The sequence below is a fragment of the Silurus aristotelis genome (assembly GCF_946808225.1).
Source record: "Silurus aristotelis genome assembly, chromosome: 15".
Taxonomy (NCBI): Eukaryota; Metazoa; Chordata; class Actinopteri; order Siluriformes; family Siluridae; genus Silurus; species Silurus aristotelis.
The window spans coordinates 20839615-20866182 of record NC_139588.1 but is presented as its reverse complement, the minus strand read 5'-3'; the positions used below and the strand labels follow the sequence as shown (position 1 = coordinate 20866182).

General features: G+C 39.4%; 1 protein-coding gene across 3 annotated transcripts in view; it reads right to left on the bottom strand.

Annotated features, from left to right (window-relative positions):
* fam184ab (family with sequence similarity 184 member Ab) overlaps nt 1-26568 on the bottom strand; it is a 138427-nt gene that overhangs the window by 77676 nt on the left and 34183 nt on the right. For all 3 annotated transcript variants that reach the window (XM_083562448.1, XM_083562449.1, XM_083562450.1), the window contains exons 2-5: nt 15459-15890; nt 14534-14956; nt 8522-8657; nt 5728-5909 (exon numbers count right to left, since the gene is read on the bottom strand). In XM_083562448.1, the coding sequence (XP_083418574.1) occupies nt 5728-5909; nt 8522-8657; nt 14534-14956; nt 15459-15890 (1173 nt within the window). The remainder of the gene's footprint in view (nt 1-5727; nt 5910-8521; nt 8658-14533; nt 14957-15458; nt 15891-26568) is intronic.

Below are 26568 nucleotides of genomic sequence, written 5' to 3'. Positions count from 1 at the left end.
ACTACAAGCTTCAAGAGAAGCTCACATGGTCCTAACAGGCTTACGTAAGCTTTTTTGTTTGTTTAAGAACACACATGGAAAATGACAGGAAGTGGAAGTGCATCGCCATGGGGCACTCGGGCTCAGATGCAGAATGTTATTTTCAGCGTCCTTGATGAACAAGTAGTGATAAAATCTTGTTATTCTGCCGTGTTTTGAATGCCGAAAGGCCTCGGATCTCTCCTGACACGTCCCGCATTGAATCCTTCAAGCAGAAAGATGAAAAAAGCCCAACAACAACAAGAGACTCTATTAAGGCAAGAGAATAAGGAAGGAAACTTTCGGGGAAAATCTGGGAGCGCGAATCACAAGCTTATGCCTTCATTTAGACGAGAAATTTTGGAAATATTAATAAACACAGACTGCAGTAAAGCTCATAAATCCATATTCTATTCACAACAAAACAAACAGAAAATATGTTAAATCTGAGAATATGTACAATTTTAAGGAAAAAATAAGCTCATTTTTATTTTGATGCAACAGGTGTCAAAAAAGTTGTGACAGGGCCGTGTTTACCGCTGTGTAGCATCACATCTTCTGTCTATAATACATCTGGGAACTGAGGAGACCAGTTTTTGACGTTTTGGGAGAGGTATGGTGTCCCATATGTGTCTGATATGAGGATGGGTTCCTTTTTTGAGTCTGGTTCCTCTCAAGGTTTCTTCCTCATAACATCTAAAGGAGTTTTTCCTCACCATAGTTGCCCAAGGCTTCATTCATCTTAATTCTTACATTCTGTAAAGCTGCTTTGAAACAATGTCAATTATGAAAAGCACTATAGAAATAAACTTGACTCGACACAGGATTCTAGCTGCTCAACAGTTCCAGGTGTCCTTTGTTGTGTTTTTCATTTCATGATGTGTCAAATGTTTTTTATCGGTAAAATGTCTAGACTACAGGCAGACCAATTCAGCACGCAGAGCATAAAGTCATATTGTAATACTATAGATGCAGTATGAAGTTAGCGTTGTAAGCACATTGTACAGTATCTACGACTGAACATAGGTTATACACGGTGTATTTACAGATGATATGCAGATATATTGAGGATAGTTTAGGGTGAATTTACAATTATATTGAGTTATAATTACCATAATTTCCGGACTATTAAGCGCACCCATATATAAGCTGAATTTGACAAAGATTTTTATTTTAAACATAAATAAGTGTCTATACTAAAACTAATGAACTTTACACAGGCTTTAACGAAAGACAGTGTCTGTTACACGGTGTAACGGGTGAAATATGTTGTGGCTCCTTTAAGAGCAGAGCGGCATTTTGGGAATAGCCTGCCGCCGCATTTTTCCAGTATTACTGCATGTGTGCAAGACCGAGGAATATGTCCTTATTATTTTCTGATGCTCATTTCTAAGTTTCTTTGACTAACCCGTAACGCTGTTGCCAAGAAAAATAAAAAAGCACGAGTTTTGGAAACCTGTCTGTGCTTATATGATTTCTGTTGTAACTGGAGTTAGTGAGCTCTCCCTTCACCCAGACTCAACGCGTTACAACGGCTTGTATCTAAACAGTAGCCGACCAAGAAAGTCATTGTTCACTGTCTTCCTCCTTCCTTTCACAACTATTTCTCTCAGGAGTTTATCTTTTGGCATCGTCGTGCGTTTAAAAATCACCACCGGTGGAAGTTTTTTCTCCCGATGCCGTTCAGCTCAGAACACAAGTCAGGTGCGTTTTTTCGTTTCCGTTCGGAAATTTCATTGGTCTAATGTTATGGGGTTCAGTTTTTTGTCTTGAAGTTTGTGAAACCGGGAAAAACCCAGGAAAAATCGATAAATTTGACGCTTCATTGTTCAAGCCGCGGAGTTCAAAACGTAGGAAAAAAGTAAGGTATAAAAATACGGTATATAGAAATGATGCAGAATGATTTGTAAAACGTTTTCCTGTGGCTTTTTAGCATATTTAATAGGTTAAGGAAGATTGTTTACTTGTTAATAACATTACTGCAAAAAAAAATTCTTCCTTTGTATATCCAAGTGATGTTAGGAGCACTAAGGGTTAAGGGTCTTGTTCAAGGGCCCATAAGTGACAGCTTGACAATCCTGGGGCTTGAACCCCCGACATTCCGATCTGTAACCAAGAGCCTTATTTACTGAGATAGCACTTTTACAGTTTAAAACAAAAAAAAAATATATGGAGAAATAAATGGAGAAATCAAGAGCATCAGGAAGTTTCCAAACGAATCCTTTCACTGCATCACAGAACGAATTATTGCTCAGATGTCGAATTCCTAGAACGTGTCGTCGAGGTTACCATGCCTTACTCACGCAGTCCGCGGAGATGAGTAAAATCCGTCTCTGACATTTGCATGGAATTGCATTGTATGATGTCGATACTGTCTACATCTGCTTTGCCCTTTTCTCCAGGCTGTAATTCACATTTAAATATTTCAACTTTGAATAATTTTTTTTTGTTTTTTAAGTCTCCTTCCCTTTAATTCAAAAAGTACCAAAAATCGGATCCTGAAACGTGCCTGTGTATGGCATTTACCAAAGTATTATTAATTAAAGAACGCCTCGTTTCTGCACGGAAAATCTGGTGGTCCCTTTTAATAATGAATAATAATAAAAAAAACTATTTACTTTGTGGTCTGGAGGGTTTGGAAATAACTGCACCTGAGTGGATAGTGTTTAACACGAGAGGGACGCAGCTGGAATAAGTGCTGCAGCAGGAAGGGATTTTTCAGTTCAGCAAGTAACGCAAGTCTCTGCAGGTCAGTGATTTATGTACACACACACACACACACACACACACACACACACACACACACACACACACACACACACCAATAATGTCTCAGACCAATAATGATATGTGTTGATCGTCAAGAAGATGAGAACAAGTGAATACTATATAAACGTGTTATGACGTGATTAAACCACAACATAGTTCAGATTTCTGCAGCTCAGTTCACTTACTATATGAACAAAAAAAATTTCTGAAATGAAAAAAAAAAAAAGTAAGATTATCACTTGTACACAGCCTTTCCAATGCAATCAATATTTCCAGAAAAATTCAGGTTTAGTTCAGGGGTTCAATCCCCGGTATCGCCAAGCTTCCACTCTTGGGGCCACTGAGCAAGGCCTTTAACCCTCTGTGCTCCAGGCGTACTGTATCATGGCTGACCCTACACTCTGACCCCAGGGGTATGCCACCGGGGGTATGAATAACCTTTACATCTTTGCACAACTCAAAAAACAAAACAAAACAAAACAACAAACTAGAATCCTAGTGACCTGAGGTGAATGACTTTCCTGCTGTATAAGTCATTTTTTTTGGTCGGTCTGTCTGTCTGTCTGTCTGTCTGTCTGTCTGTCTGTCTGTCTGTCTGTCTGTCTGTCTGTCTGTCTGTCTGTCTATCTATCTATCTATCTATCTATCTATCTATCTATCTATCTATCTATCTATCTATCTATCTATCTATCTATCCATCTATTCTATCTATCTACTTACAATGGAGATGCATTTTAATGACCCCATCATAACTTGAAAAAAATCGTAAAGAATGTTGATCACTATGATGTAGTATACTGCAATTTGTTAACATTTTAACATAATTTAGCAAAACAGAGCAATTTACACTATCCGTAATGTAAAACCTATAAAGTATGCAGTATATGTATGTGGCAGCGGGCGCATGGCTAAGTGCGGGTTCGCGAGTGGATGGCGGAGCCGCACGAAATGAGCAATAAGAAGCACACCTGTAGATGATGAGACTAATGAGTGCGCTCTGTTTCAGTGTCCAGCATAATACATCTCACAAGGGGGGAGACGCATACATCCTGGAAACGTCCTAACGAATTGTATTGTATATACACTGGTAAGTTCGCCTGTCACACGAAACTTGTATTTTTACAATTTTGTCGTATTGGTATCACAAGTGTAAAAAAGTCAAACCATCGTAACTAGAGGACTATTTGTAAAAATTAAAATTTCTGGCATTTGGCAGACACCTTTATCCAGACCAAGTAACATTTATTTATACAACTGAGCAGTTGAGGGTTAAGGGCCTTGCTCAAGGACCCATCAGAGGATATTGGTGGTGCTGGGATTTAAACTTATTACACAAATTGACTACATTCAAATAATCACTTGACCTTTGAAGGCTGAATGAATTTTGGGAGATTCGCACTAATGGGGTTCAATACTTTTGCAATAAAACATTTTCTCTTTTGTATATATTGTAGATTAAGTTAAATTGTTTCATGGCATATTATCTGAATGGTGTGTTTACACAAATGTCTGTATTCTTCTTCTACTCTCACCACACACTAGGGATGGCACGATACTGATTGGTGCATTGATGACTTGCTGTCTGTTTGATTCGAAGAAATAAAAGCGAACTTCTTCTTCTTCTTTGGGCTTCTCCCATTAGGGGGCGCCACAACGAATCATCAGTCTCCATACAGCTCCTCTACATCTGCCTCTTTCACACCAACTACCTGCATGTCTTCCCTCACCATATCCATAAACCTCCTCCTTGGTCTTCCTCTTTTCCTCCTGCCTGGTGACTCCATGCTCAGCATTCTCCTACTGATATACCCCATGTCCCTCCTCTGCACATGTCCAAACCATCTCAAACATGCCCAAACCATCTCCCTCACCTTGTCTCCAAAACGTCCTACGCTGTCCCTATAATAATCTCATTTCTAATCCTGTCCATCCTCGTCACTCCCAACAAAAACCTCAACATCTTCAGCTCTGCTACCTCCAGCTCCACCTCCTGTCTTCTACTCAATGCCACTGTCTCTAAACCATACAACATCACAGGTCTCACCACAGTCCTATAAACTTTCCCTTTCACTCTTACAGATACTCTTCTATCACAAATCACTCCTGCTATCACTCTTCTCCACCCACTCCACCCTGCCTGCACTCTTTTCTTCACTTCCCTAACACACTCTCCAGTCCTTTGCACTGTTGACCCCAGGTACCTAAACCCCTCCACCTTCACCACCTCTTCTCCCTGCAACCACACCACTCCACTGCCCTCCCTCTCATTCACACACATGTACTCTGTCTTACTCCTACTGACTTTCATTCCCCTTCTCTCCAGCGTGTACCTCCACCTCTCCAGGCTCTTCTCAACCTGCTCACTACTCTCACCATAAATCACAATATAATCCGAAAACATCATAGTCCAGGGAGACTACTGTCTGACCTCATCTGTCAACCTGTCCATCACCACTGCAAACAGGAAAGGTCTCAGAGTCGATCCTTGATCGAATCAAACCTCCACCTTACACCAGTCTGTCGTTCCTATCTGTTCCATATTGAATTGCAGATCGCACTGCATCGTAATAGGGGTGAATTGTATTGCATTGCAATGGTAGCTAATTAGTTAATAACATAGGTCTTAGTTATGAAGATGCACATCCCATACTACAATTACAATATTTGACTCTTTAAAAGATACAAGTGATATTTTTCAGCCATGTAAAAACACAAAAAATGAAACCGACGACTGTAAAAAAAAATTCAATTATTAATGAGAAAAAAGCTTAACAGCGCCACGTTTCCTGACCCCTGTCCCCTACTCGCAGTTGTTTTCATTTATCCAAGATGTTCAAAAGGGGGTGAATACATACGCAAGGCACGATAATAATAATCTCTAGCCAAGTAGGTGCATTCTGATTAGCATGAGTGAATAATACCATATTGTTTGCTCAGTACCTTTTCTAAGGTAAGAATCTGCTGCCTTTGCCTCTCGTCCATAGCCTGGCTTTTATTCTGCAGGGATCCCCTTTCCTCCTCCAGACGCAACACCTTGTCCTTCAGACGCGACTTCTCCGACTCCAGGTCACGGATGGCCGCCTCGTGGGTCATCTGTGTGGCCTGCAGGCTGCCGATCTGACCTGAGAGCACAGGTTAATATTTAGAGTTTTAGACAAATTCTTAAATTTCTTCCTGAATGTAGCATCCTAGTTTAGGACCTGAGCATCTAACTTGTTTTTACTTCAGAGTAATAGTTGATGAGTGTTATCAAGACACCAGGTGTTTCTAGAGAATAGGGGAAAGATGCACTGGGTCCTAGAGAGCTCATCATTCTGGAGAAGAGCATATGTAATCCCCTATAAACGCTATTTTCAGGATAGGACTTTAATTTCAAAGTGCGTAAGAAGAGCCCTCTAAGACAAACGGCTTCGACATCATACAGTAAATTGGATCTACCTTACACTATTCTATGAATAAATATTAAGCATGAACAACAAAAAAAATTAATTAATAAAGCTCCAGATGTTTGGTTAGGCTAACAGATGCATCTTAACGTAATCCATTTAAAAAATAGATTACATAAGCAGTCTGATTAAAAATAAACATAATAATCATGGGGTCTGTTAGACACTGTGGCGCGAGAACATCGAGTCCAGGTGTTTAAACCACAGGCCTGGAGGAAACGTTCCAGAAAATGATTGATAAGGTTCATGAAGCAACGAAGAGTTGCTTCATGAACAACATTGAGTGGCTAAGAAAAGCTTCAAGACAAAGCAAACACTGGTTTCTGACTCTTTAACTCCCTTATTCCCTCCGTGAATCAGAAAACAGATGAGTAAAGATTGGAATAAATAGCTTTGTGTCCCAACAAGCGAATCACGCTCTGAGCTGCAGGAACTCACCCAGTGCTACGAGCGCTCTGAAGTAAATCAGGAGGTATCAGGTGTTGTTGCGGTTGCCAAACATCCTTTATCAGAGAGACACTTTAATACTCTGGCTATCAGCATCGTCAAAAAAAGACTGCCAAGGACGCCAAAGAAGCAGCGAGGTATGTGGATTTGAAGGCAGAAAATATAGTTGTTACAATATTGAACAAGGACACCGAAGTTCTAGTAAAGAATCTGGACTTTTAAAAACAAGTTTTTTATTTTGAATGATTTCGAAAACCCAGTACTCCGTTTAATCCCACTACTTATTATACTCACTCAACTGAACAGGAAGTGAAGACCACAGTGATTGCTGTATCCTATGTATTGGACAGCATTGCAAAACTATGTTTTTATTTCCCCTGCTGAGTGTTTTAAAACACTCCCAAGTCCTAATTTTGTGCCACAAAGGCCAAAAGACAATACAAGGTGGTGTCAAAAAGTTTCCTGAAGAAAGCTCCGTTACTCTCAAAACTTTTTGATACCACCTCGTATGACTAGCGATGTTCTTTTCGGATCCGCTTGATTAATCCCGACGTCCTATGTTTGGACGGAGTTCTCTTTAATTAGAGACACTCTGTGCAGCCGAGGAAGGGATGGTTCCACATGAACGGCCCAAAGATCTATGAAGTTACTGAGCAACTCAAGAACTGGATGGATTTGGACTGTAATTAATATCAACAATCTGTCTTAGGACTGCATGAACAGTTCTGTATTTCAGAATCAGAATCAGAAATAGCTTTATTACCAACTATGCTTACACACCACAAGGAAACACAAGGTATTTAAATACCTATCACTGAACACCACACTGAAAAATGATGGAACAGTAATGACTGGACATTCAGTGTTAAGGATGAGGATGGGGTTCCTTTATAAGTCTGGTTCCTCTCAAGGTTTCTTCCTCGTACTATCTCAGAGAGTTTTTCCTTGCCACAGTCACCACTGGCTCACTCATTAGGAATAAACTTACAAGGAATACAATTATAAACACTAACATACACGTTCATATTTTATAACCTATTTATCTTTGTAAAGCTAAATTAAATTGAAATATTCTTCCATACCAACACACAATTCATACTTCAGAATTTGGCTTTTACATATATTACATACATATACAGTATACAATAATTTATTTAATTTAATTTTTTTTAAAATATTTTTTATATATTGCATTTTTACTGCTTGGTTAAATAATATATAAAAACAATCTTTTTAAAAGTTATATAAAAATAAAAAATAAAAAAATCAAATGAATGCAATATACTTTTTATTATATTGATTGAGTAATCAATTAAATTGGCACAAAATAAATTGATTACAAAAAATGTAATACATTTTAATTAAATAGTTGAAATTTGTTAGACCCCATTTGGGTAATACAGATGTGTATGTAAGTGTGTGTGTGTGTGTGTGTGTGTTTTACATTTAATATGTAATTTTCTTAAGATATGATCTACTTAACTATACTACTTATTTCAGCAGACTTTAACAAATGTCTTCACTCCTTCCATTCTTCATTCATTCACAGCAAATTGTCAGGATTTTCTCCTTTTAAGAGAAATTCTTGAAGCTGGACATAAAACTCTTTAGTGTTTTCATGCATGCCCGAAACAAATCGTATTTCTGGTACACTTGTGTGCTGAAGCGAAAGCCCTGTACCGAAAAACTTCAGTACAAATACGCGTACCGTTACACCCCTACACCATATTCTAAAGCTTTACACATGAATATGTGTCTGGTTTCAATTGGTATCATAACCAACTAAAGTGTATATGTTGCTGTTTTGGACATGCATTGAAAAGTTGCTGAAGATATCTCACTGGCTTTGAGGAGGATCTCTGTGGCCTGCTGCTGAACTCGATCTCTGGTGGCTTCCAGCTCGCACTCCGCTTCTTTCTGCCTGATCGCAATGATCTCCGCATCCTGGGTCACCTCGTCCAGCTGTTTGTGCAGCTCCTATATGTACACACACATACAATACATAGATGAAATGAAATAAACAGTACATCGCTAATTGACACCAGTGATCAGGTCTAATTTTTACTTCCCCTTGCTTCTCTCCATCCAGCCATTTCCTTTTGCCTTCTCAAATATCAGAAATGTTCACCCCTCCATCTCCCTGCACTCCTCCTCTCCTATTCTCATTGTCAATTTCTTCAGCTTCTCTTTCTTGCTGTCATGTTCATTTCTATTATACAATCCTGGCTATCTATCGCTCTCTGATTTTCTGCCTGGAACGTTCCTTTATTACTCGTTTTAAACTTTTTTCTTTTCGCACGTTCTCATGTGTCCTCGCAGAGCACTGAAGAGGAGCAGGCACTTCGTCAGATCTAATTGAGCAGTTTTTTTTTATGTATGCTGTCTTCTCAGCATGATTTAGAGAACGAACGAAGTTTATATTTCACAAATGAATGGTGTGTAATCTTGAACAGATTGTGGCAAACGCAGACGGGACGCTTTACTGCCGTTTTGATTCGGTTCCTCGGGTAGACTTTGCAACAACATTCTGAAAAATGTCTAGTCTACAGCAGAGGTACTCAACAAAATGACTAGATATAGTATACGGATAGAAGTATTGGGACACCTGACTTTTCCAGTCGTAGTGATGCTTTCAATTCAATTTAAGTTTATTTCTATTGTGCTTTTAATGGACAGCTAAGAATCTAAGAATTATAAAACAAAAGGGGAACCCGATCTCATCTGGGTGAGTGAGATTATAAATCTAAAACATTAAATACACCAGAGAGTGAGCACGAGTGTGTGATGATAAGTAAAGTCCCTTTTACAGTCTTATTCAGTCAGTTGGAGTTGTGGAACCAAGAGCTCCTGAGCAAATCATAAATTAGCTTTACATAATGGCTGTTTGTTTATTTTCAGAGGACATCAAATCTGTACTGCTAAACAAGCTGCAGACTGACTACTCTAAAATATATCCAAGACAACCTGTCCAAGTGCATGAATTACTGGAACCATGTCCTGTGGTCTGATGAGATCAAGATAAACTTGTTTAGCTCAGATGTTGTCCAGCATGTGTGGTGACACACTGGTGCGGAGAACCAAGAAAATTGTGTTTCGTCTACAGTCAAGGATGGTGGTGGCAGCATCATGGTCAGGGGCTGCATGAGTGCTGCTGGTACTGGGGATCTGTGGTTTATTGAGGGAAACATGGATTCCAACATGTACATTTTGAAGCAGAACATGATGCCCTTCCTTCAGAAACCGGGCCGAACGGCAGTTTTCCAACATAACAAGCTGAAGGTCACTTGGAGTGACCAAGTATGACTCCAGACCTTAACCCTATTGAGCACCTGTGGGGCCTCAAGCAGGAGGTGGAGAAGCTCCATGTTTCTAACATCTAGCAGCTCCGTGATGTTATTATGTGCGTGTGAGTGGAAGAGGATCCCAGAAACAACCTGTGCATCTTTGGTAAATTCCATTCCCAGGCGGATTAAAGCAGTGCTACATAACAATGATGTTGACACACAGTTTTGACATGTTCACTGAGGGTGTATTTACTTTTGTTGCAGTTATTTAGACATTAATGGCTGTATGTTGAGTTATTTTCAAAAGACAATAAATCTGTCCTGCTACCTGAGCTGTACATTGACTACTCTAAAATATCTACAAATTTCATTTCTATAGTAGTGAACTAGTTGCTGTAATGTGAGGGGCGTACTTACTTTTGTGAGATACTGTACATAGGAAGTGAAGTGTTCATGTCGAACATCAATTTTAAAATCATTATCAGTACCGCGGAGCAGAATTCATCTTTCTTCTGACTCCGAATTCATTTGCATAAAAAACACTGTTATTGTGTAACGCCTCCTGAGATCAGACTCACTTTTGTAGTCTTGAGCTGGTACTAAAATTCATTTTCGGTTAGCTGTGCTTGTCCACTTGTCCAGTTTGGATATAAATATTATAACTGGGGTTCGATCTCAGCCGCTGTCAAATTTAAACATTTTAAATCCACCTGCCTAATATTGTGTAGGTCCTGCATGTGCCCCCAAAACAGCTCTGACCCATCAAGGACAGACTCCACAAGACTAAAGGTGTTCTGTCATATCATCTGGCAGATCTTTAAAACCAGGACCCAATGAATGCCCAAGGTTCTCCAGCAGAACATTGCCCAGAGCTTGTCTTCTTTCCATACCTTCTTTCCAGGTATGTTACAGACCAGATCACCATTGCTAACATGGTTCTGTTCTAATACACAGGAGCCTATTGTAGGTGCTTTCATTGGTTTAATGATTTATAATCACACTCTTGATGTCACCCAAATGAGGATGGGTTCCCTTTTGAGTCTGGTTCCTTTCAAGGTTTCTTCCTCATAACATCTAAGGGAGTTTTTCCTTGCCACAGTCGCCACGGGTGCTCATCAGGGATAAATACACATCGTTCACTTTAACTGTTAAATTCTGTAAAGCTGCTTTGAGACAATGTCTGTTGTGAAAAGCGCTATAGAAATAAACGTGTCACTCCGACTGGTAGCTCCATACACAAAAGCTGCAATAAAATATACACCGTTCCATAATAGCAGGTATCTGTAGGTTCTGACCAGACAGGCTAGCTTTTGCTAACAAAAATTATGCCTTGGAGACCTGCTGTTCGGAAATGTTGTAAAATTACTTGTGATAGTTGCCCAGATCCTTAAGCTTGGCCATTTTCCCTGCTTCCAACACGTCAACTTCGAGCGCTGCCACAAGGTGCAGAATATCTACAATACCGTATGTATATTAAAACAGAACAGAATTCATTGTGGATGTGTGTGCTCTTTCTGTAGTACAGCATTAGCTGAACATTTTGAAAGATTTGTTTCCGAACAGTTATTTTTACCTTCTCCTGATTTGTTCTGGTCCTCGGAAGCCGGCTAATTACGCTCATAAATAACGTCTCTATTTCAAAATTCATAAAGGGGTCTGAGGGATTTAACAGTGGCTCTCTCATCAACCGGTGACTGTGTGTGTGTGTGTGTGTGTGTGTGTGTGTGTAAGTGTATGTGTACAAAACACAACGGCACTCTTTGAAGATCAAACGACAAGAGAAGATGAAAAAGGTGTCTTCATGTACACCTAAACCCAGACGGTACATATATATATACAGTGAGGAAAATAAGTATTTGAACACCCTGCTATTTTGCAAGTTCTCCCACTTAGAAATCATGGAGGGGTCTGAAATTGTCATCGTAGGTGCATGTCCTCTGTGAGAGACATAATCTAAAAAAAAAAAATCCAGAAATCACAATGTATGATTTTTAAACTATTTATTTGTATGATACAGCTGCAAATAAGTATTTGAACACCTGAGAAAGTCAATGTTAATATTTGGTACAGTAGCATTTGTTTGACGTCAAACGTTTCCTGTAGGTTTTCCCCAGGTTTGCACACATTGCAGGAGGGATTTTGGCCCACTCCTCCACACAGATCTTCTCTAGATCAGTCAGGTTTCTGGCCTGTCGCTGAGAAACACAGAGTTTGAGCTCCCTCCAAAGATTCTCTATTGGGTTTAGGTCTGGAGACTGGCTAGGCCACACCAGAACCTTGATATGCTTCTTACAGAGCCACTCCTTGGTTATCCTGGCTGTGTGCTTCAGGTCATTGTCATGTTGGAAGACTCAGCCTCGACCCATCTTCAATGCTCTAACTGAGGGAAGGAGGTTGTTCCCCAAAATCTCGCAATACATGGCCCCGGTCATCCTCTCCTTAATACAGTGCAGTCGCCCTGTCCCATGTGCAGAAAAACACCCCCAAAGCATGATACTACCACCCCCATGCTTCACAGTAGGGATGGTGTTCTTGGGATGGTACTAATCATTCTTCTTCCTCCAAACACGTTTAGTGGAATTATGACCCAAAAGTTCTATTTTGGTCGCATCTGACCACATGACTTTCTCACATGACTCCTCTGGATCATCCAAATGGTCATTGGCAAACTTAAGACGTGCCTGGACATATGCTGGTTTAAGCAGGGGAACCTTCCGTGCCATGCATGATTTCAAACCATGACGTCTTAGTGTATTACCAACAGTAACCTTGGAAACGGTGGTCCCAGCTCTTTTCAGGTCATTGACCAGCTCCTCCCATGTAGTTCTGGGCTGATTTCTCACCTTCCTTAGGATCATTGAGACCCCACGAGATGAGATCTTGCATGGAGCCCCAGTCCGAGGGAGATTGACAGTCATGTTTAGCTTCTTCCATTTTCTAATGATTGCTCCAACAGTGGACCTTTTTTCAACAAGCTGCTTGGCAATTTCCCCATAGCCCTTTCCAGCCTTGTGGAGGTGTACAATTTTGTCTCTAGTGTCTTTGGACAGCTCTTTGGTCTTGGCCATGTTAGTAGTTGGATTCTTACTGATTGTATGGGGTGGACAGGTGTCTTTATGCAGCTAACGACCTCAAACAGGTGCATCTAATTTAGGATAATAAATGTAGTGGAGGTGGACATTTTAAAGGCAGACTAACAGGTCTTTGAGGGTCAGAATTCTAGCTGATAGACAGGTGTTCAAATACTTATTTGCAGCTGTATCATACAAACAAATAGTTTAAAAATCATATATTGTGATTTCTGGATTTTTTTTTTTTAGATTATGTCTCTCACAGTAGACATGCACCTACGATGACAATTTCAGACCCCTCCATGATTTCTAAGTGGGAGAACTTGCAAAATAGCAGGGTGTTCAAATACTTATTTTCCTCACTGTATATATATATACACACACACACACACATATACACACACACAGTGTTATTATTACATATAGAAGATACACTTAATAACCTGCATATATTTATTATATATATATATATATATATATATATATATATATATATATGCAGGTTATTTGGTGTATCTTCTGTATACGGAATAAGGAAGTCAAATGTAGTCAGATGATGGCGAATTTTGTCGTGGTCACAGAAGCTTTAAAACAACAACATACCCTGATTAGGTAAAGATCTGTGTGTATTCACTTGCAGAAGGCCAAAGAAGTGGCCTCAGGTCCCTCTGTAATAAATGCAAAATGGAGAATCGTTGCTAGGAATGTCCATTAGATGCTTCACACTGCCTTACGTGATCACCTGGAAAGACGGTCTTATAAACAACTAAACAAGATACGGGATGACTTCATTCTCTATCCATGTTACAAGCTGGATATCGGAGGTCTTGTACGTTTTATTACTTTTTACCAATCCACTTTTCGCCAATCAAAAGAGTTTAGGTTTTAGTTTATAGCCTATAAAATTGGCACTATAAAAAGGGTACCTGGTTTTCTCCCCTTAAATGTATTTCTTCCCCAAACAGTTGCTACAAAATTGAAAACAATTGTATAAGATACAAATTCCCTTCCGCTTGAACTAGGAGACCTGGACCTGTTCAAGCAAGACAATGCCCCCTGTTCACAAAGCCAGCTGCATGAAGCCAGCTGCTTTACATGGTTTTGGAGTAGAAGATCTCCTGCTATAGAGCCCTAATGAGCACCTTTGGGATTAATTTTTCACACTGACTGCACCCCAGGCCTCCTCACCTCACCTTTATCAGTACCTGATTTTACTAACACCCAAATCTAACATCTTCCCAGAACATCCCAGTGGAGGGTATTATAAGAGTAAAAGGGGACGAAATGTCGAATGGGATGTTCAGAAATCATCTTATCTTATCATACTGTTGTCCATATTATTGCATATTTCATTGTGTTAAGTACACACTATGATATTTGATGTTCCACAGTATGTGATCTGATGCCTGTGTGAAAAATATTACAAAAAGATGTAAAGAAATGTGTAGATATAGGAATTTATTGAAATCCCTCCCCCTGCACTGGTTCCTGTCGTTACCTTCATGTTGCTCTCGGAGGCGCTAAGAGAGGCCTGCAGTTTGTGTGACTTCTCCTGACTCTCCCTGGCCTCCTCTTGAACCCGCTGCAGCTCAGAGCGCAGCTTGCCCAGGGTCTTCTGCAGTGCCGCCTCCTGCGCCTGGAACTCCTTCCTTAGCTCCGCCTCGGTCTTCTTCCAGGCCAGCAGGTTCTCGGCGGTCATCTGCTGCGTGCGCTTCATGGCCTCCAACTCTCTTTCGTAGAAGGCCTGCGCCTTGCTCAGCTTGGCTTCGTATTCCTCCAACAAACGCTTCTTGTCCTGCTTGAGCTCCTCTACCCGCTCTGTTAGAGAATCGACCTCCTGCTTGTGCAGCTGGCTCAGCTTCTCCTGATCTTTGCTGTAGTGGGCGTTCTGGCTCTGGTGTGATCGAAGCAGCTCCTGGACCTAGACCCAATAAAAAAAAAATCTATTGTTATAAATGGTTCCTAAACAACAATAAAACAATGTGTCTAATACAGGATTTTAGCTGCTCAACAGTTCTGGGTGTTCTTTGTTGTGTTTTTCATTTCATGTTGTGCCAAATGTTTTTGAATGGTGCATATGTAAAGCTCTGCCAATCTTTCCTTCTGAGAGACTCTCTAATATACACATTTTATACCTAATCTTAATGACCTGTTGTCAATTGACCTCATTAGCTGCAGTATGTTACTTTAACTGTCGTTTTAATAGCATTTACTTTTTCCAGACTTTTGTTGCTCCATCGCAACGTTTTTAAACATTTTGCAGCCATTACATTTTTAATTCCAATTGTTCCATTGTAACTAAAATATGGGATTTTATGATTTGCAAATCATTGCATTCTGTTTTTATGAACATTTTGCACAGTGTTCCAACTTTTTTGGAATAAGGGTTGCATATAAAAGAAACTGAAATGTGCAGTCAGTACCTCTTGTCTGTGAGCGGTGCGTAGCTCCTCCAGGGCCTGTCTCTTCTCCTGCTCAAACTGTGCCTGCACCTGTGCAAAGCCTCTTAGCTTCTCCTCGAAGGACCGCCGCATCTCCTCGACCTCGCGTGACATGCTGACCACGCGCTGCGTATGTTGCGCCTCTGTGCACAGCTGCATGTCCTCTACACGCTGCCGGTACGACTCGAACTCGGCCAGCGCCTGCCGCTTCATCCTGTCGTGCACCTCCATGGATTCCTCCAGGGACTGGATGCGCCGCTTCAGGTCCATCTCATCGCTGATCTTGCTCTTGTACTGCATAATCTTCTCACGCGTTTCTGACAGGATTTGTTGCACCTCCTCTTCGTGGGCCTCCTTCAGGGTCTGGATAGCTGCCTCATGCTCATCGTTTTTTGTGTTGAGCGCGTAAATCACCTGCGTTACGAAAAAAAATAAAAGAGTTATGAGGGATTTGGGAAGACACCAAATGCTGTCAAATAAAGCTGCTAGCATGAAGAGGGGAAACTGTTTTAGATTCCCAGTGCATGAATAAAAACACAAACATGCGTGTGTGTGTGTGTGTGTGTGTGTGTGTGTGTGTGTGTGTGTGTGTGTGTGTGTGTGTGTGTGTGTGTGTGTGTGTGTGTGTAAAAAGAGAGGGAAAAGGAAAAACAAAACTGTAATTACATCTTAATGATTCCCCTTGTAGAAACACAAATATGAAGTTTCGGTGAAGTGGCATATGAGGCTCCCAATATCTGACAGAAAGCTGTCAATCAAGCATGCTCATTAGAATATAAGACCACACCCACCATAATAGTTTTCTGAATGCTTTCTACAAACGATTTTTTTTTTAATCAACGGATATTTTCTCCGTCTGCATCTTTCAGCAAGACCTGACTTTGCTATCATATAAACAGTTCTTGATATTTTACATGATATTCCATGGTTTGGTAACTCAATCCAAACTGACTTCCACCTACAAGTTTACTTCATAAACGTTTTTTTAAATTCTAAGGAACTTTCAATTTATCACAAAGTGAAGTCTTCAAATTAAACTCTATGATGAAACAGGCTTTACTGAAAACCATGCCAGGAAAAGAAGACCAAAAGCTACCTCTGCTGCAGAGGATACATTTATTAGATTTACGGCATTTGGCGGATGCCCTTATCCAGAGCGACTTACAACTGAGCCTTAACCACTGAGCTACCACCTCCATTAGAATTATTTAGAATTATTAAAATTACCAGCCTCAGAAACCACCAATTTGTATATAAATGCTTCCAGAAGTTCAAGAAGCAAGATATTTTAACATTCACTGAGACTTTGTAAGGCGGGCCTACGTGGTCAAATTGCAGAAAAGAAACCATTACTTTAAAACAACAACAAGCAGAAGAAATTCGCTTGGGCCAAGAAACTCAAGGACATAAGAACCGTGGAAAACTGGTTTTTGGTTTAAGGAGTCCAAATGTGACATTTTGGGGTTCTATATGCCATGTCCAGGTATGTCCAATCTTTTCCACAAAGGGTCGGTGTGGGTGCAGGTTTTCATTGAAACCAAGCTACACCAGATTCCTCCTGTTTAGATCTTTATTTTCATCAGGTGTTGGAATGAAAACCTGAACTTACACCAGCCCATTGTTTAGTGAAAGATTTAGGGCACAACTAACCAGCATAGCTATCACAGCATTGTGCAGCGACATGCTATCCCATCTGGTTTGGAGCGGAACCAGATAGGGCTGGAACAACCAGGACTTTTTTCCATACAGTGTTGTCATTGTTTCTGCCTCAATGTACTGCTTGCTGTAGTTCCATTGTTGATTAATGGGGGCAACTTTTACTCAGTGGAGCTAAGCAGGGTAGTGAACATTCTGCCACACAATTGTGCAGATACACTCATATACTTAAGGGGTGGTAAGATTTATCGATTCAATCGCCTTCGTTCATCAACATAAACATAAAAAAAGTGATGCACTGATTTTAAAAAGTGTGCATCGAATGCATGTTGGCATATTTATTTATATATGATTATTAATAGATGCGCTATACTTATATTATTTAGAAAGTGACCAATAATCTGCAACCAATATTTGATATGTTGATTGATTTCTCCTCGCTAAACTGTTTCTCAAGCGTGTTCTCTCAGCACCACTGCTAGAATACAGATTAACATGGCAGAGGTAGAACTGAATCCTCCTGCAGACAGAACAGAAAAATAACTTCTGGTTTTAAAAATTTTTTTTGCGCACTACAAAGGCCTGTTTTTGAAAGAGACATGTAAGAAGTCAGAAGGCACTTAAGTGAATTGATGATTTGCTGTTTGACTGAACCAAAGAAATAAAAGTGAACTATCTGTACCATATTGAACTGAAGAGCATCTTATTTCAATTGAATCACATTGTACTGAATCAACTAGAAATCTGATCCCAATGCCAACGCAATAGGTGTGAATAATATCACATCACACTGGTAGATTCTTCATATGTATCTTTAATGTATTGTATCGCTCGCTATGCATCGAGATGTGAATCACATGTGCCCCAGTTATAGAGATTCTACTATAGACTGATGATAGAACAATAATAGAAATATTAGTGAAGCTGATTTCACCACAGGAGGAAATAAAACATCGGTTTTGCCTGTAATTATTACCAAAAATTTTATACAGAGTCCACTTTCATAATTGTCTGGTCGCAGAGTAATAATCTGCATGAACAGCTCTGGTCCAACAATGACTAAGCCACAGAATGGAGTGAAGGTGTCGTCTTCGTCTCAGACAGAAGAGCAGTCATTACCTTCACACTCTGCTTTCAGACACAGAGCTTTCTGAGCACACAATCGGCTGGCAAGAAAAAAAAGCAGGCATGTCTGAAAGTGCACTTCGGCTACGGGGTATTGATGCAGGACCCTTTCTGCTTACTGAATTCATTTGAGGGCAGTAAAAAACTATTTGTCGATCCTGATCACAATGATTAAACTTTGTGTAAAAATCTGTACAGACCGAGCCATAGCACACAAACACACACACACACATACCTCTACCTAGTCAGAAAACACACACAGTATTCAAACAATTGTGTGTTACATGCACTTTTATTGAGAATTTAATACAAGTGAATGGAAATCGTAATGCAGTGACAATTTATACAATTCTTTGCATCCAATTTTGTGTGTAGTGCATATCTGTGTGACGATCAGGTGTGCACATACATTAGTGAATGTTGTGTATATGTTTTAGTGATGCGAATATTAAATACGGAATACCTTTTTTTTTAAATATTAAAAGCTAATATTATTGAGATATTTTTTCTCCATGTCAGATAAACTATATCAAAGCCAGCTCCATGAGGAAATTAGAGGTCGACCGATTTATCGATTTTGCCAATTAATTGGCAGCGATAATTGATTGCTGGAACTATCGGCTTTGGGGGACAATGTCCTTACAGATAGTTTTTTCGGGTAGCGGTTGATGCTAAGAAGGCCCACTGTCATTACAAGAGCACCCTCTAGAGGTGAATCATGACACCACGTGTTGCTTATTTTTGCATGTGAGACTGCGTGCTGCACGGAGAGCACTACATTATATTTATAATTTATTAATTATAAAAAGTATGCATATTCATTGATTTATTATTTTTATTTTAGTAATAAAGTTCAGCACTATTTTACATGGTGCCAGTATCCATTATAAAATCGGTCGATTAATCTGTTTTCGGCAAGCACGATCCAACCAACTGTAGCTATCTGTATCGGTAAAATATCGTTTGCTCTCTAGAAGAAATGCTTTCCATGGGTTGGAGTGAAAGACTTTACTGCCATTTTTCTTCACTTCCTCAGCTACATATTGCAACAGCATTCTGAAAATTCAAGGGTACTACGAACTTACATTTTATAGGGTGAAAATACACAAAAATGGAAAAAAGTATTAACAATTTTTCAGCCATGTGTGTTTTTCTTACCAAACTGTTAGCACAAAGTTGGATGCACACAATTGTACAGTCTTTCCTCCCCATTACTTTAAACGTGTTGCAGCATTATAAATCACAGAGTCTTAAGCCTATTGAACACCTTTGGGATAAATGTGAACATTGACTGCACTCCAGGCCTTCTTACCTCACCTACATCACTACCTGACTTTACTTACACCCATGTGTCTGAATGAATCTCACACATGAATCTCCTCTACAGAGGCACCATTGAGAGCATCCTAAGCAGCTGCATCACTGCCTACAGATGGTAGTGAAGACAGCCGAAAAAAGCATCCGCAAAGCCAACAGCAGTGTGGATGACCCCACATAACCCTCACACAAACCCCGCACACTCTTCACTCTCCTACCATCAGGAAAGTGTTTCAGAAGCATTTGGGCTTTGACTGTGCAACAGTTTTTTTTTCTGTCAAGAAATCAGGCTTCTCAACACACAGAACTGAACTGTTCCAAACACACTGACTCACTCAACTGTGTGTTAATGAACTGTTACAACCTGAACTCCAATACACACTCAATACACACATCCATGTCTTCAGCACCACACATATTATATTATTTTATTATACCTTTGTAACTGTTTACATGCTGTTTTTGCTACTTGAATGCTGCTGTTGCTTTTTTGCACAACGTTTTGTTCACACTTTGTGTTTTACAAATACACGTTTTACAGTTCTCTCTTTAGCACATTGTACTGAATAACACATTATACATTAAGGTTTGATGGCGGCGCTATTTAGTGTTTTGTGTATCTGTCCTACTATGTCTTGTGTCGTCTGGTGTTTTTTGTCTCGCACAACTTCCTTTAATTCAATTCAAATCAATTCATCATTATTTGTATAGCGATTTTAACAATGGACATTGTCTTAAAGCAGCTTTACACGGATGATGTGGTAATAAAGAATTAATTAATATGTTCTTTATAAGTGTAAGTTTGTCCCTGATGAGTGAGCCGGCGATGACTGTGGCAAGGAAAAACTCCCTATAATGGCATAAGAAAGAAACCTTGAGAGGAACCAGACTCAAGAAGAAGCCCATCTTGTGCAGTGATGGTGATCAAAACCCTCTAAAACTGTAAGTCCTGAGTCAGTGCAGCAGACTACTGATATTAAGAACAATCCAAATCCATCCTCAAAGCTCCTGTGTTACTCTGTATTCTCTTACGTCAGTCCTCAGCTCTGTGTTCTGTCATGTAGCTCTATGTTGTATGATGTAACTCTGGTGTTTTTATGCAGCACCAGGGTTCTGGTGAAACGTCTCATTTCACTGTCGAAAAAAAGCTGGACTTGACAAATCTCCACAAAGAAACCTAGTGGAACTTCTTCATGGAAGAGTGGAGGTCATTATACTAGCAAATTGGGCTCTAAATATGGGATGAGATGTTCACAAATCACATAAAACTCATATGCTGAGGTGAAATTTGTCCATAATGTGTATATTTGATACAAATTTCGATTTTATGAATTGGATCATGTGCTTGCACCAGGGACATACACTGAATGGTGCTAAGGCATCGATGTCTAGATATTAAATTAGCTTGGAAAAGTAAATGAAGTGTGCAATAAAATAATTCTATTAATAAAAAATAGAATCAGAATCAGCCCAAGGATGACATCCAACCCAGTGTGTGTGTGTGTGTGTGTGTGTGTGTGTGTGTGTGGAAAAAGGATACTACTGTATGAATTGCTGAAACTAACTGAAAATAACATCCTAACTCCAAAACTAACAGTGGAGCTTTTCTCATTCGGTGCGTTATCACATTTCCGTCGTCAACTCCAGAACGCAGAAAAAACCCTAAACACACACCTCCAAATCTTTTTTTTTCTTTCGGCTTCTCCCATTAGGGGTCTCCACAGCAGATCATCCGTCTCCATACCCCCCTGTCCTCTACATCTGCCACTTTTAACTTTTCAACTACCTGCATGTCTTCCCTCACCACATCCATAAACCTCCTCCTTGGCCTTCTTCTTTTCCTCCTTCCTGGTGGCTCCATCCTCAGCATTCTCCTACCAATATAACACACCTCCATATCTTACAGGCTCCAAAAACACAGACAGTCTTTCAAGATGTTTCTCGAGATAATTAGTCACCAAAGATTATTCGTGTGACCTCTATACTGCCTCAGAGCAAATCATATCTGATCTGAAAAATACTAATTGGCTGGATGTCAAGCGACATAACGTCAGACTTCTATCTGCACTGATTCAGATGATTTTCTGAAAAGATTTCTGAATTGAGATATCAGTTTAAATGAGCCAAGAACTTAGTTTAGCCCTGTGTTTAATCAGGAAAAAGAGCCCAAATTTTGGCAGGCAGACGACCAAACACCAAGCTGAATGAGACAAATGTCCCTGAGCAGTGGAGGCGTGATCACATCCTCCGATCTTAGACTCGTTACAGGTGACCTCCGAACAGTCGATAGTTCACGATAACGACGATAACGAGAGTTGGCTGAAGGACAGTGAAAGACCGAGGGGGACAGCAGAAGCCAGAGATGCCAAGTTCACGTTTTTTTTTTTTTTAATTAAAATCAAAAGTTCGAAAATGAGCGTTTTGCATGTATCTCAGACACGAGAACATTTCTAGCAATCTGATGAATTGCTAAAAAAAATTAATTGAAATAATTGAACACTGCAAAAACTTCTCATCTGCACTTTATGTAGCTTGTGTTGTAGCTCTATGTTGTTTTGTTTGTTGTTGTTTAGTGTAGCACCAGGGTTCCGGAGGAACGTTGTCTCGTTTTTACTGTGTACTGTGTACCACTGTGTATAGTAGAAATGACAATAAAATCCCTCTTGACTTGACTTGATCTAGTCAAGATCTCATTTCTAGCCATAAAAATCTTATTATGTAAGAGCAGATAGTGTAAGATTATGATCGCTTACTTTGTTACTAAAGCCTAAAGTTCATTATTTTACCTGTAAACTTAGAGATGTCATTTAAGGCTTTGGATCCTTTAAGAATTTATTTTAACTGTAATAACTGGTTTTAAAGTTGCTCAGTAATCACACTTAGGATTAATATTATTTTTTTATTACAAAAGCTTAATTTATTTATAACCTAATAATTAAGTCACAGCACTCTTTCCAAATATTAGTATATTTACAACAATTAGTTATTGTTTTTTTGGAATTTTGGTTTTTTTTTATGGCTTTTTAGTTGTTCTGTAGTTTGATTTAAATTTCTCATGTTGAATATCTTTGTGTTCAGTAATGACAAAATACATTTAATAATGTTTAATGTTGCAATAAGTTAAAGTATTTAGAGAAGCAGCAAGTATTGATTTGGCTTTGTGTTTGCATGCCAACTACTGTGTGTTACAAGACCGTCTTCTTTTAAATAAATAACTGTTGCATGTATGCGTGATCTTAATTTTAACAGTAATCGTGTTTTTTAGTTTTTTTTGTTTTTTTTTTAAAGACAGAATATTTAATGACGAATCTCAAATTGGGAAGAATTCTCTTGATTAGTAGTTCTGGTTTTAAGATCTTTTCACACAAAAGCAAACTGTTTAACAAATAATTAACTAGTTTAAAAAAAAGATAGTTTTAAGTTCATTATTTAAGTTAATTCTTTTTTTTTTTTTTTTTTTAAATAAAGCCAATATATGTTTTCTTTTTTCAAGTGTGATTATCTTAATGCACTCGGACAATTTCACTTGAACATAAAACATTCACCTAAAGAAATTTGCATATAACTATTATACTAATAATTCATATTAAAAAAATCATTTTGAGAGTGTAAAATAATGAAATGAATATAAAAGAATTAATAAGAAATGTGACATTAATAAAACATGTTACAATTACTTTTTAATGCATTAAAAACATGAAAAAGTTGAACAGATTTAAATGTGCAAATAATTTGCAATTAATCACAAATTAATATTTGTATCGATTGACAGCCTAAATTTAGACAGTTATTTTTCTGCAGTGAATGTGAACGCTGACTGCACCCCAGGCCTCCTCACCTCACCTACCTCAGTACAGGACTTTACCAACACCTTTGGGGCTGAAAGAGCAAAAATCTCCCCAATCACACTTCAAAAATCTAGTAGAACATCTTCCTAGAAGAGTTTAGGTTATTATAAAAGCAAATGGACCTTAATGTGGAAAGGTATGTTCGAGAAGTAGCACGTACGAATCTTCTAGTCAGGACCCCATGATCTGTGGGGGGTGTGAATATGCATTAAGCAAGAACAAGAAGAAAAAGAAGAAGAAAAAACAGGACGTTAATGAGCTTCATGTAGAGTGCTAATTACAGTCATTATTTTCATTAAACTGTAAGGTGCACCTTTATCCATAAGATAATTACAAGCACTTGCAAGAAACGTGTTTGATCGAGGGCGACAGAAAAACACTACACTTTCTATAAACATAATCTACTTTTTCTACCTGAAATATTCTTCTGGGGCCTGATACAGTCTTCTGCATTAGCTAGTTATGAGAGATGATACGGTGACGTTTGTGATCCAGTGAGGGTCTCCTAATGTTACATAAAAGCATCGCATGTCGTTGGTCACGAGGACGCCGGGGCTGTTACTACATGACTTTATCAGGTTGATGAATATTTCATAAGAATCACGCGACGACGCTGGTCTTCGAAAAGGCTAATCGAAGGTTAGCGAACGCATTTTCACGACAAAACGTGTGGTGGTTCTTTTTATATATCTTTATATACGCACCGTCATGTGATATGGAGTGGAGGTCGGAATTCAGGTTAAAAAAGCAACACAAATGATACTGCTATAAAAACAACATAAGGGAACATATTGGATTCCTAGAAATATATCTGGGGGAAAAAAAAGTATAACTTCATCCAAGTTTTTGCCTTTAAGTTTGAACGCAGTAAAAAAAAAGGGATGACTTAATTTTTTCCCGGCTTGGTGAAGTTATTGCAGGTAAGATATATGCAGCTAAATATTGCATGTTTTTCAAATATTCATATTTACAATGCAAATATCCATGTTTTTTTCGATACTCATCTGTTCCAATACTTTTGCTCGGGCCTGTTACATGTACGTTACAGCGAAATTCTTTCTTCTTCTTCTTTCTTCACAGGGTCAGCCATGACACAGCCTTGATATAAAGCCTTGCGGAAAGGGCCCAAAAGTGGCAGCTTGGAAATACGGGGGCTTAAATCTCCAACCTTCCTTCCAACCTTCAGTAACCCAGAGCCTTAACTGCTGAGCTCCACCAAATAGCTTTAGAGTGGAATGTATATTTTTCCAACAAGAGGCATGTCTGCATACACAACCATATCCAGCAAGCTGGATCTTGAGAAGCACAACAGAGCAGTTTTTGGCAAAATCATTCAGCAATCTTGAACATTGCCATCTGTGGCTTTGAGAGCAAAAAATAGCCGTACTTTCAATGCGGGTATGAGCCAAATTGTAAAAAGATGTGCTTGGGTGGCTTCACACGTCTTAGCCTTCAGCTTAATTAACTGGTAGTTGTTATAAGATAGCAAAAAGCTGGTGGGAGGTGAAAAATAAAGCAGGGGATGAAAGGAATAAATAAAATGTTATCAGTGGCAAGTTGTGCATTTCACCCCTAGGCCTTCAGTGGTGTCCTACTTGAGTCGAACCACCTCTTTATACCATCATTATGAGGCCACAGTTATAAAAACCTTACATATAATAGATACAGTGTGAATGATGTCATCACTAAAGCAAGGAAACCAATGAACACAATTTAACAAGTCTCCTTTCACTCTTCCTTTCATAAAATGACCTCGGGATTTTATTTATTTTTTGTACATTACGTTTTTTGGGGGTTTTTTTCCGACCTTTTCCTCACGATGTCCAGCTTTTCTTGAAAAGTCCATCTTGTAAACATAAGTGTATATCAGACCAAAATAAAATAATCTTCTCCTCTGTCAATCATTGTGAAATAAAAAAAAAAAAACCCACCGCTATTAAATCCACATGAATATATTCGATCTTGGGCAGTTTGCTACAGATGCAAGGTTTTTTTCCTTTCCAGGGAGCTGAATTTACTCCTCAGCTGGGTAACTATAGGCTACTCATTTCTTTACGATCATAATGAGCCATCATCATGATAAAACCTTGCCAGACGGCGTGTTTTCTAACCAGACAACACAAGGATGGGATGGACAAATCCTTTTACCGCCTCGGGTTGAGTCTCACGTGCAGAAACGCGAGGGGGCGGCGACGTAAAAGTAATCGACGCATAAATAAAGAGCTGCGATGTGTGTCGGTGGGTGGGAAAAGGCATTTACGAGCTGATGAAGCTGTCAGAAGAGCAAGCCCACACTACGCCAGATGGAGTCGGCTCCTGGCATCATTTTCAATCAGGGAAAAAACACTGCGAAAGAAAAGCTCGTCGCATAATTACACCGAGATAAACTGTTCTCTCCGTCAACATCCCCGACTCACAGGTCTCACAGCAGGTTGTCAATCGCTCGCGTGCGGCGTTTTCACAAAAACTCGCTGCCAGGTAGAGTCCCGTCACACTACTGCGCTCTTTCGCTGCAGGCAGAGGATGAGGAAAGCTGTCATTACATGTGCATTATTATCATCATCAAAGGGCACAACTATGACGAGGAGCTCTCGGGATGCTAGTAAAAACAGGTGGAATGATTAATCATGGATATCTCAAACGCTACACGCAGAAGGGGGTGAGGCAGTATACAGGTATAAAGATGTTTATCTGCCTCACATAGTTCTGGAGAAGAAATGGTTATGGATGAAAACGGCAGGTGATGCGTGCGATCATAAAGTGCCTCATCATGAAATCTAATTTCATTGTCCGAACGCTAATACGGTCGTGATTTTAATCTCCTTGTGCAAGACAATGACAAAAATGTTCATTCGATTAAGAAAAGGTCAAGACGACATGGACAAAAGTTTGTACACCCCTGACCAAAAGATTGGCGTTTAGTCCTTTAATTTAGTCCTTATTTGCTTTTATATCAACCTCATCTCTTCTGGAAAGATGTTCCACTAGATTTTTGGTGTGTGCTTGTGGAGATTTGTGGAACTTCATTAAGCTACAAAGCCAAATATTAGAATGAGGTCAGAGATCTATAGGAGGCCACACAAGATCTTCCATTTAAACCCTTTTAAAGTACAGTAATCCCAGGCTTTATCGCTGTTCGAATCTCA